The sequence below is a fragment of the Agelaius tricolor genome, unplaced genomic scaffold (genome assembly GCF_023055355.1).
Source record: "Agelaius tricolor isolate 1412-34295 unplaced genomic scaffold, bAgeTri1.0.p SCAF_2, whole genome shotgun sequence".
NCBI lineage: Eukaryota > Metazoa > Chordata > Aves > Passeriformes > Icteridae > Agelaius > Agelaius tricolor.
Genome location: NW_027269262.1, coordinates 18633299 through 18645602, shown reverse-complemented (window position 1 = coordinate 18645602; position 12304 = coordinate 18633299). Strand labels below are relative to the sequence as shown.

Below are 12304 nucleotides of genomic sequence, written 5' to 3'. Positions count from 1 at the left end.
CAAATGAGCTGAGTGAAGGTTAGTCAGAGATTTGCATTTGCAGCTCCCATGCACCAGCAATCAGCTGTCTCTAGCGGATCCAGCTCCTTAAATAGAAGATTTCCTGGGTTTTTTTAGCAGGAAAGGCTTTCAGAAGACCATGACAGTGATAAAGATGAGCTTAAATGTAAACTCTGATATATACTAATGAGTCAAACCAAACTTCAGGTACAACTTGGAATGTGAGTTCTAACTTGATCTGAAACAAGCCTTCCCTGTAAAACGTCGATCTTAGCGGTGAACTGCTATTCATGCCATATGTTTGATCTGCATGTACTTTGCAAAATGCAGACTTTGGCCCTGTCTTATGATTCTAGGTGTAATTCATAAGGTCTTGAAGATGACACAGCAGCTTTTGTGTAGTTATGTGCAGTTTTGACAGAATGTATCCTGCAAAATAAGGTTGTTTTGACACATCAAAACGCTGGTTTCTGTCAGCGCATATCAATTTAGTGCCTTTGCTTCTAGAAAAGTAATCATCTCAAAACACTCAATGCAGTCTTATTTAGTTGAAAAGATGCAGAAGCTTTATTTTCATTTAAATGGTTTATCTGCATTGGCTTTCATGTTGTTTTTAACGTTTCTAACAGAGCCTTTTCCTGATGTCTGGGTAACACTGGCACCTAGTGGTTTCTGCCTATAATTGTTAAGCTGGAAATTTGCTATCAGGAATGAACAAAAAAAGAACACGTACACATGTCTATGAACTGGAATATTTTAATGTCTCTTATTTTTCCCCAGTGTTTTCAGACAGTTGTCACAGCCAGGATAGATTTAAATTCTTCAGTTTTCTGTCCTTGTCACAACAGGACATAATTGGCCAGATGACTGGTGTAAATTGAAATAGCTCTATTAAAATCAATTGAGTTACCTTGACTTGCATTAGCTGAACCATAATGATTATAAATCCTAATAAAAGACTTTTTCATTTAAGTAGACTAGATGCTAAGTCTTTTTTTTTTTTTTTTTCTTTGAGCTGGGGACTTAAAATTAGCCATATAAATTTTAATGCCATAGAAATAATCACACTTGAAAGTAATTCACTACCAAACACAACCATCCTCCTACAGACAAAATTACCAGAAAAGCCAGTATGTGCTGTACCTTTGTGTCTGGACTGACAGAAAGAAGAAGAAACTGAGCCTGAGAAGAAACAGATGAAATTAAGTCTGGTGGATCTCATGTCCCAGTGGTGAAACCCTAAGATGTTGCCTTCACTAAAAATCGACACGTTCGTCCATTATCTAAAATGCTGCCACACTATATTTTCATTTTCTATACTACTCATGCACACTTGTTATGCATTGCCAAAATAATTTTACCCAAAAAAACCCCAAAAAAACAAAAAACCCAAGACAACTCTTCTCCAGATATTTATATCAATTGGTAACACATTTTCAAAAAACATAATAAGGGGAGAAATATGAAGTTTAAGGACTTAGTCTGGAGAAGAAAAAGTAGGGGTAAAACTAGAGATAAATGATTAAGACAAAGAAAGTAAGAAATCTAAACTCCCACATAGGTAGTAATTCTGGGTAATACCTTGTAGGTATCTTTCATTCCACCAAAATTGCATCAAAACTTTTCATATTGGCTCCTGTAATACATTAGTATATTTGCAAAGAGAATTATTAATGGAAAGAACCATAATTCATGCAGTCTTTGCAGGCTGTCTTTCACCAAATTACTCTTAAAACACTTATACCAGATCATGGTGCATGGCAGTCCCCAGTCACAACATTTCATGGTGCAAGGGGAGCAGAAAGCAGGAAGATTTCAAACAGTTCTTCTGTCCATTGGTATGTTCAGACTGGCATATTTCACTGCACAGGTACCCAGGGAGCAGGAAAATGGCTGCATTATTTTTCTACCCCTAGCATTATGGGGAAATACTAATGTGTATTTTTAAAAAGACAGCGTGATCCCAAGAAAGGATAATGTTTTTCCACGGTAACCTCAGAGGAACTCATCCTCTCTTTCTGTCCTTCTATGGGTCTGATGATAAATATAGTTAGAGGTTATGCAGCCAGTGCAAAGCACAGATGGCAGTCAAAATAGGAAGAGACAGGCTGAAAGTGATGAGCCATCATGAGAGAAGGAAATCAGTGACAGACTCCCACAAAACAGCAGAAATTAACCTTTAGCCTAAGTGAGGCTAAACCTCAGCTGAAATGTATGGAGAGTTGGGAAATGTTGCACGTGGTAAACCTAGGACTTAAATAGAAAAATACTTTATACAACATGTATCATGTAACAAGAGTATGGTTTTATTGTCTTGTGTGTATGGGGATTGTATGCTACGATCTCCTGATCAGTTCTGGTTTTCCCATACTTGAAGAGTTAAGTCATTTAGATAGCATTGACAGTTTAAGATTTAGGCATTGCTCTGAATTGTCCAAAGTCTGCCTGAAAAGAGGAGAATTGAATGTCTGCATAAGTCTCAGGCAAAACCCTTTGGATTTTTTGATTTTTGGTTTAAACATGTTTAAAAACCATTTTATTATATTTTTAATTTTTAGTAGATATCACTAACATCTGTCCAGTTAATGAGTGGTCCACACAATATTTTACCTGTTTTTGTTACTAAACCAAAAAAAAACCCCCAACAAACAAACAAACAAACAAACAAACAAAAGAACTCCATCACTGTGTTTTGCTGTTATATAATAGCTGTCTGAGGGTGCTCAGTCCCACTTTTATTTTGAATCTGGAATGCTGCTAAGGAGACAAACACAGTAGAATGCTTGAATCATACAAAAAACTCCAAACCAGTCCTATAAGGTTCTTGAAATGTTTTTTTCAATTCATCAGATTTTAATGAAATTAATTTATATCTATTTTTTAATAGGCAAGAGAAATATTTATTCCTTCTATAAAAGTAATTACATGCAGAAGGTAAATTTGAATAAGGCTTTTATTTTGCAATTTTTTTTTTTGCTGCAGTAAACAGTATTTTTGCCAATAGTAAGGTGATGCCTTATTAACTGTGAACTATTAAATAACTGGAGTATTTCTAATTTTGATATTATATGTACCACTGACAGAACAGATGTATTTGGCCCCCTCAACTTGTCCTCATCTGCTTTCTCCTATGTTGAGGTTACAAGCTGCTTTATACAGCTGCCTAGTAAAGTGCTATCAGCATATACACACCTGTGCACAGCAAAGCCATTCTACAAATCCTCAAATCAAATGCATACTGACAAATCACTTTACCTTGCAACTCTGTAAGCACCATGAATGGACTTATTTAGTATGACTAGGACAGCACAAAAACAGCTCTGTATAAGAAATAAACATATTTTGAAATATTGCTGTTTTCCACATTCAAGGCAGAAGTTAAGAAATGATGCTATAGTGGGAAAGAAAGAGAAATATTTAAAGAACTGAACAAAAAAAATGGTCTGAAAGATATAATGAATTCTAATGATAAGCACAACAAGGGTGAAAAAAGAATTACCCTGTCAGTTTGTTCTGCTTCACAAAGAGGCAGGACTGGAAATTCCAGAAATTTCTGCTTTTTATCCACAGATATCCACACATAAGAAATACTCTCTCACATAAGAGAGTATTGTTTCTGATAGAGGCTTTCACCTACAATGATGGAAAAGCTGTATTTTGGGATGAGATTTTAAGCCTCAGGACATATGGATAGTTATGGAAAGTAAGACTGGGTTGATAGGAAGTTGATAGGAAGTGCATAATAACTTAGGCTTGACTTCATACTAGCATTGTGCAACTACAGAATAGCTCTGGGTCATATGTGGTGGCCTCAAAAGCTGGAAACACTTTCCCCTTCAAGTGGGTTGAGCACCAATGCATTTTGTTAAATATTGGCATAAGACAATTTGTTGTGCATTTACACAATTTCTGTATGAGCAGTTAAATTTCAGTAACTGGACTTCTGCACTGGATTCTAAATAGCATAAGGAAATAAGTGGTGCTAATTACAAAGTGCTAATTACAAAGCAGGTTTAGTAAAGGCTCTAGATCAAGCTGGAGCATTCATTAGTTAGAGTTGAGAATGCACAGTAAAAAACAAGATCTGTAGTGAGTATTTCAAGATTTGATGGCAAGTGGGCAAAATATATGTCTGATCTGTATCTGCAGAAGGCAAGAAGATGACCAGTGTCAGGGGTTCAGTTGTTTGCTGCTCTCAAGTGTCTCACCCATTTCTGAAGATGTCTTTCCCTGTTCCAGGGAAAACCAAACCAAACAGCTCTATCCACAAAGCCTGAAGGTCTCCTCTTCCTTACTTTTCCTGTTGTTTGTGATTGTATCTACACACAGATCACTAATTTCAGCCTGTACTGAAGGACTTAATACCACCTGCTCTTCCTTCTCAAAATGCACAACCACTATTTGCACTCCCACAATCCCATGAGTTATGATTACAGGCAGACAGTGTCTGTGCTCACACTTGAGGAGGAAATTCCCTGCCTTTGGAGAAAGAATGGGTGGGGTGGTGTGGGATGAGAAGTCTGTACAGTTTTGGTAGTAAAGCAAGGAGTAGCTTTAACACAGTTTTCACTGAAGAACATTGGGAGTCTGCCTTATGCTCACTCTTGTGTGGTACAGGTGTTCTCAGACTGTTGTTAGATTACAGCAACATCCCAGAGCTATGTACATGGGCTGTCCCATGGGCAACACAACTGAACTTAGCCCACAGTCAAACCACTATTTACTGACTGCATTTAGGGCTTCTAAAAAGCCTCCTGAGGTTAAAAGGAAGCACACACTCCTAATACCTCCCTGCAGCTTCTGGTTCTGTTCATTGTCCCACAATTTCTTTTCTTTTATCATCACTACAGTTACTGTTTCTCACTGTGTAATGCTATGCCATGCTGGGATTTCATGGCCACAGCTTTGCTATCTGATCAGTAAGTTTTGGTCATGGTGCACAACTTAGAGAAAACTAAGATATGTTTTTCCTCTGAACTTCCACTGAACCACGTAGAGAAGTTCACCGAGTGCAGTGGAGCAGTGTAAGATCACAACAGGTGGAGCTTAGAAACAGTTGTTTTCCAAGGTGTTAATGAAACACTGCACAAATTAGTAAAGCAATGTCTTCAAGCATAACAAGTTCAGTACCTGAACCCTTCTCAGTTTCTGGATTAGCACATCCTGAGCTAATTAAAAGTCTTCTGCACAAAAATGGAGTTGTTGTATAACCTCATCCTTGGTTTAATAAATTTAGTGACAACTTTTCAGAGAAGGTTGGAACCTTCTATTTTCCTTTACTGTTGTGCCTGTTCATTAAAGATTTCAAAATCAGTCCCTTGCCTGGGACTGATGCATCTGAGGTCACTATACTCTGGCATAAAGGAGATGTCCCCTTCTGTCACCACCTTTCTTATAGCTTACACCCACCATAGTTTGCTGAAGATTCAGGTACAATAGAAGATGCTATCTAAATACCAAATGCCATAAACATTTTATTAAACAACACTAGACAAGGGAGGGAATTATAACTCTATTCCTAACATAGCAATATTTCTATCTCTCTACAGAGAACTTTCTACAGCACTACCCTAAAGCCAAATTTCCCTCCCCTTTCTTTAGAGATATGATTTTCCTTTATTTTTAATTTTGAGAGAAAAAAATAATTACAGTACTAACCACACAGTGGTGCTAGATGGCATTTGGATAGTTTATTTAGGAGAACATAAGAAAATTTTTAATACATGTAATTAGCACAAGAGTAGTAGTAATCAGACTTATATAGGATCACGGCACAGAGAAAAAACCCAAAAAAACCAAAAAACCCAAAAAAAACCCCACCAAAAAACCAAAAAAAAGAAAAAAAAAAAAAAAAAGTGAGCAACCAAAACAGAAAAAAAGATTATTTAAGATATTTAAGATCTGCAACTTGTCCAGCTGTAGCTGTTCTTACCAATTTCCAAAGCAGAGAATGGCACCCCTGAAGCAGAGAATGGCCTTCTGCATCTGTCAACACACTTAGTGTGCTAAAAGGAACAGTTTACTCTGTGCAATTTTTTTCTCATCAAATGTATTTTCCACCAAAAATAAAGGTAGTCCAGGAAGGCTTCATTTTTTATCAATTTTGATATAGAAATCTCTCAATGTTTTTCTGCATAATAACAGACCAAAAAAGCATCTGTGCAGTGATGGAGAGCTTCTGGCTGCAATAAATTTTTCAGGAAAAATAAAAGCAAATTTTATAAAAGGATTTGAAGTGGCTCAGCACTGAATTACTGCAGCACTTAAAGCACATGCTTACAGAATATGCTATAATAGAGAAATTGTGAGCCTGTTTTTAAAGCATATAGCACTTTCTATTAGTGGCTTTCACTGTTTATTATTTTTAATTCTTAATTGAATGTGTTGATCTTATTCATTTACCCAGTTTCATTTTTAAAAAGACTTCACTATATACTTAAATATTTGCATAACTTCACAAGGTCAAACCAGGTTGTGTCAATTTTATTTTTTAGTTCACCTCTCTAATTTTCTTTCTGCATGCCCTAATGACATCTTGAACATTTTCTGAGTTGCCTGCCCACTTTTCTAAAGATTATAGAGCCTCTTTTTTCTCCTTAGTTTCTTCAAAAGCTCCCTGTCCAGACAGGTCAGTTTGTTGTTTTTTTTTTTTTTTTTTCCTGCAGCTGTAGCTTGTCCTGTAGCTCATCTTTTGACTCATAGGGATAGAAATCTTGAAGGTGCAAAAGCAGGCTTTCCTGAGGTATGGTTTTCCTTCCTGGACCTCTTTTTTTCTAAGGGCTGTTTCCCAAGGTACTCTCTGATCAGCATCCTGAAGAGGAAAAAGTTTGCTTTCCAGAAGTTCAGTGTAAAGCTTTGTTGATACCCCCCCTTGTTTCATCAAACATTGAAAACTCTGTGATCACTGTACCCCAGACAGCCTCTGACCACCACATCTCCCACCAACCCTTCTCTATCTGTAAACAGAAGGGCTAGCAGAGCCCCACCCTAGCTGGTGATCTTCAAACATCCTCCAGCTGCTTACAGAATAATATATCCACCGCTTCATCCTGCTTGGGCAGTCTGTAACAGACTCGCACCAGGATGTGTGCCTCGGTGGTTTTCCCCCTGATTCTTACCCACAGGCACTCAAACCTCATCACCATTGGCCTCAAATTCTTGTCAAGAGACTCCTCAATGTACAGAGCCACCCCACCACCGGTCCTTCCTCTCCCATCCCTTTGAAAAGCCTGTGACCATCCATTGCAGCACCCCAGTCATGTGAGTCATCCCACCATGTTTCTGTGATGGTGACTATGGCATAGCTTTCCTTCTGTGCCATGGCTTCCAGCTCCTTGCCTGTGCAATATTAGTGTACATGCACTTCAGCTGGGCTGATTTTGCCCTCAATTCAGACTTACCACCCTTAGGCTTATATCTGAAGAGCCTGGTTTCATCTCCTTCCCCCTTCAAACCTAGTTTAAAGACCTCTCAATCAGCCAACTCATGGCTAAAATCCTTTTGCCCTTGTTAGATAGATGAAGCCCGTCTGACTCTAGCAGGCCTGGTGGTGTAAAAGTTACGCCATGATCAAAAAACTTAAAATTGTGCTGATGGCACAAGCCCTTAAACCACTTATTGGTAGCATGGGTTTTCCTGTTCCTTTCATCATTCATCTCTGCTACTGAAGGAACTGAGCAGAGCATTGCCTGCTCTCCTGCAGTGTTCATCAGGACTTCAGGCAGTGCTCTGCTCAGTTCCTTCAGTACGAAGGAACTGAGCAGATTTTCATCAACCAAATGACCCAGAGCCTTGAATTTCCTTTTTAATTACCCTGGCACCCTTCTTATCAACATCATCACTGCCAACCTGGATAACTAGCAGTGGGTAATGAATATATTTAACTACAAGTATGGAATATTCAATTGTTGTGTATGAAAAAAAAGAAGCACAGAGGAGGCTTAGGACAAAGAGAACTGAATCCTATCAAAAACCTGCTCTTGATGATGAAATATTAATTTTTTAATAGTTCCTACTTACTGCATTTCCCACTGGCAGTGCATATGGAGGGGAATGCAGCTGCTCAGCCTGACAGCTCCAGATGGACCCATTTTTGAGTCATCTGCATGGAGGGAAAAAGGTGACCAGAAGGGTTTTTAAAAATGAAACTAAGTCTACAAATTCCCATTAGGAGGAAACAGAATACTTAAAGCTTTAGTCAGGAAAGAAGGGGGGTGTTAAGAGGTCAAAGACTTTGTGTCTCATTGACAAATTACTTCCTGTGAGTATAGTGGCTTCCATTTTATGTCATTAAAACTAATAGAAGAGTCAGTGACTTGATATCATCTTGTTCTTTAATGCATCCATGGATAATTTACTATTTCCCAGGTCAGGAGGTTGAAGCCAGGACTTCCATTATTAGAATGGATATAATGTAAGTATAGATCAATGGTCAGAGCCAAGGGAAGTTAAACACCAGCATTCTAAATTTTCTTAGAATTAAAGCTTCACTTTTCCTAAAGCTTACCCTAATATACATGTCCAGAACTCTTTCCTTCCCAGACCCTTGTAAAGTGTTCAGCTAATAATTTGTTTTTTCTACAAAATTTACACCCACAAGCCTAAGCTGTCTATAAAACATAACTGTGCCTTCCAAAATGAGCTGTGGTTCAGATTTCTTTCTACTGAACAAGTTGATTGTTGGTGTATATGTAAATGCCTGGGCTCAGAAAATGATAACCGGTTAAAATGTGAAACTCCCTGTGTCGATTTCTCCTACTGAGTGCTTTAATCACTAAGTTCTAAATGAAAGGTGCCCTTCCCATCTTTGAAATTAATGAATTCAGTAATCGTGAACTTATTCTAGTGTACTAAAGCAACATCAGTGATTGAGATACAGTGTGTTTTCCTGCACGAGTATCTTACAACCAGCTACTTGGAACACTATCACAAGTTTGGAAGTAGGACATGGCTATTTGCCATTTGGGAATCTTCTACCTTGAATAAAAACTGTGTTCATCTTAGTACTTTACAATATTCATTATCAAAATAGCAAACACAAAGTCGAAATTTTTAAAAGAAAAATGCTTTTAAGTAAAAATTTATTACATTTTATCTAACATAAAATATAACTCTTTCATTCCATGATCTGAATTGGTTTTTTGCATGGTTTTAGGTAGAAAACTTCCCAAGCAAGAGAAATTGTACTTTCTGGACAGAGATTAGAATAACTTCTTCACCATGACATTATTTATGAAACATCACACCTAATTGTATGTGAAATGAAAGTCTAAACTTCAATGCCTTTGAAAATGAAGATGACAACCGTGGATTCAAATAGAGATATAAACTACTTACGTAGCACTACTACTGTGACCTATTTATGGCATAAAAGTGCAAAATGTTTCATTCCCTTACCTGGTTCAGCACTTGAGTCATAGGCACATCCACCCATTGGTGCCACATACCTTTTTCAGTTTAATGACTCCTTCCTGGGTGTACTCATCTGTCGTGATGTCAAACAAGTTTCCTCCATCTCCTGGAACTATGTTGTACTCAATTTCTGCATTTTTCCCAAAATCAGGGTCCACAGCTCTGATCCGTCCAATAGCAGAACCAACGTGAGAGGTCTCAGGTACTTTCAAATGGAAGATACCTGTGACAAAGTGGTAGACAGTCACTCTTGGGATTTCTTGGTAATTAAAATAGATATTTTTGATTAAAATCATAGAGCCTGGAAAAAAAATTGACCTAAGTAATCTAATTAAAATCAGGAGATGAAAACAACAAAGGTTTTGAAAAATATATTCCTGTTTTATCTATTGACTTCCCCTAGATTCCAGATTTTGTCCATTGTAACTGTAAAGACATTAGCATCTATATCTCTTGAGATATCTATCTATATTTCTATCTCTAACTTTTCACATGTGATTGACTCTCTTAAATTAAATTGTACTTGTAGACAGTAGTACAATTAGATAGTGCATGTTTTTAAACACTTTCCTCCTTCTGTTTGTTTTTTCTTGTTTTGAATTTAATTTGATTTTGCTTGTTTTTATTTTGTTTTACTTTTTCTTTTTAGAAAATATATTTATGACTTTCACATTGATTGAAAGGAAGAATTCAGTGGAAAAAGTTTTCACCCATTTCTTTAAAATTCAGTACTATAAATAAATGTACAACTCCTTTTGGAAGATATAGAGTATTGTTCATGCATAAACCACCAGAGGGTGCTCTTATGAAAATTTCAGAGCTAAACAATTTTTAGCTTAGAACACTTTTGTTTTCAGATTATTTACTACAAGCTATAATAAAAAAAATAAAAACAAACCACAACAAAAAAAAATACACACTTTTAAAATAAGTCTTGCTGCTGACATGTAAGGAGAAAATGGTTTCATTCAGGTGAACAACCATGTTGGAAAATGCAAGACATAATAGAGCTAAATGTAAAAGTCCAAAGTGCTTTGAGGCAACCTTGATTTTAGCAACAGCAGTAGAAGCAGGCCTGGGCTTGTAACATGGTGCCCTGACCTATTTCACTGCTCCTAAAGTGTCTGTATTCCCTGTTTAGCTCCACCTCTCGCTGGAGATTGTGAGAAACAAATGCTCACTTTGAAAATTTAAAAAGGTTTATTAAACCTTAACAAAAATTCAACAAAGAACTATATAAGGAAAAAGCTGCAGCGCTGGGAACTGCCCCTCGTGCATACCACATGGCCAGTTCATCTTCAAGATGGATGCTCAGTCTTTTATACCCCTGGGGGTTGCATCCAGGGTTGCAGCCCTGGCCCTTCCCGAAGTCTGTCAGTCAGCTCTTCTTTGCCATTTATCAGTGGAGACTGCTTTCTTGTGACTTGGTTGGAGGTCAGGTGTTGCCATGCTGCACTCCCTAAGCACCAAGCTTTGCCATTCCCAAATGCCCCATTCAAGGGACACGTGTGCAGCCTTCTTTTTACCTGTCCTAGACAACCCTGGCTGTCTGATGGTCACAATACAGGGGGGGAATAGAACTATGGGGAGAACAGAGGACATCTAAACTACAACAACATAACTATACATCCATAAAGCTTTTATTAATATTCACACAATAGTTATCTTTCAATTGTGGGAGCCAATCATCTCATCTATAACAAGTTGTTACTTTGCTCAGCTGCCAGTGAGCACCTCCATGATCAGTGTTTACAGTGGGCAGGCAGAGCTCACCTTTCTTCACATAGCAGTCTCTGCTGTCAAAACTCCTGGCTACATTTGGAGCTGGTTTTGAGCCCAGGATGTTTGTTTCACTTCATCCTGTCTCTCAACAAAACTAGCCCCATCATTTCATTTCCCTTGGTCCATCTTGTTTTCTTGGGTCAATGTTTCACAGCTCTCACAGAGCAGCCCCTTCAGAAAACATTGGCAGTGGCCCACTCGGTTCTGCTACATGTGGCACGTAGGAGGGAATTTGCACCTCTTTTTCAACAGCATAGCAGGACAGGCTCTTGTGACTCTTGGGAGGCACATTAGGGGGATGTCTCAGAGATTTCCACCCGGCAGTGGTTCAGCCACACATCACAAAATGAGGCTTTGAAAAGCTGTATGTTATGTACCAGCAGGATAAATGACTTTCACATTCAGCTGCTGAATTAAACAGCAGACAATGTTCCCTGTCGTTATCTCCTTACAATGCATGCTGTGTCAGCTTTTCAGCTTCACAATATTTTCAGGTGAGGAACAAAATGACATCAGCACTGCTGAGTTAGGAGCAGGCTTACTGTTTTGTGAGCTAGTAATTTGAGCTATGGTACCTCTATAATTGTCTGTTTGATTGCCTCTGAAAAAATCCCTTCTGTTTGTTTCCCCCCTCTGGCCAACAGTATGCAAAGTATAGCAGAAGGGAAAATTTGTCTTTTTTCTTAGAGAAAATCCCCATGAGTAAAGTCAGCTTGTGCCAGCATTTACTTCCGGACATCACAGTGTATAGGTTTGTACTACCCATTGACTGAGCTACTAAAGACTGAGCAATTATCATTTCACTATTTTTCTTTCCAAAGGAACATAGTAAAGGAAGCTGTACTTCTTAGTGTTCTTCTAACAGCAGGAAAGGATTATTATGACACAAAATGGTTTCATGACAAGATATTCTCAGCTATGTCTCAGATGTACTTCAGTGGTTCTGACTAAAGAATAAAATTTTGACATGCTATTCATGATACAGTCAGAAATCATTCTATTATTTAAAACCATTTACAAACACGTCTATTACTGGGTCTCTGCAATGCAAATTATGAAGAAAAGAGACCCAAAAGGCCTTTATCTCCACCTGAATCTAATATTAAGTTTC

General features: G+C 37.9%; 1 protein-coding gene across 5 annotated transcripts in view; it reads right to left on the bottom strand.

The window, feature by feature from the left end:
• CDH12 (cadherin 12) overlaps positions 1-12304 on the bottom strand; it is a 638327-nt gene that overhangs the window by 41226 nt on the left and 584797 nt on the right. For all 5 annotated transcript variants that reach the window (XM_071453742.1, XM_071453733.1, XM_071453753.1 and 2 more), the window contains one exon: positions 9447-9634. In XM_071453742.1, the coding sequence (XP_071309843.1) occupies positions 9447-9634 (188 nt within the window). The remainder of the gene's footprint in view (positions 1-9446; positions 9635-12304) is intronic.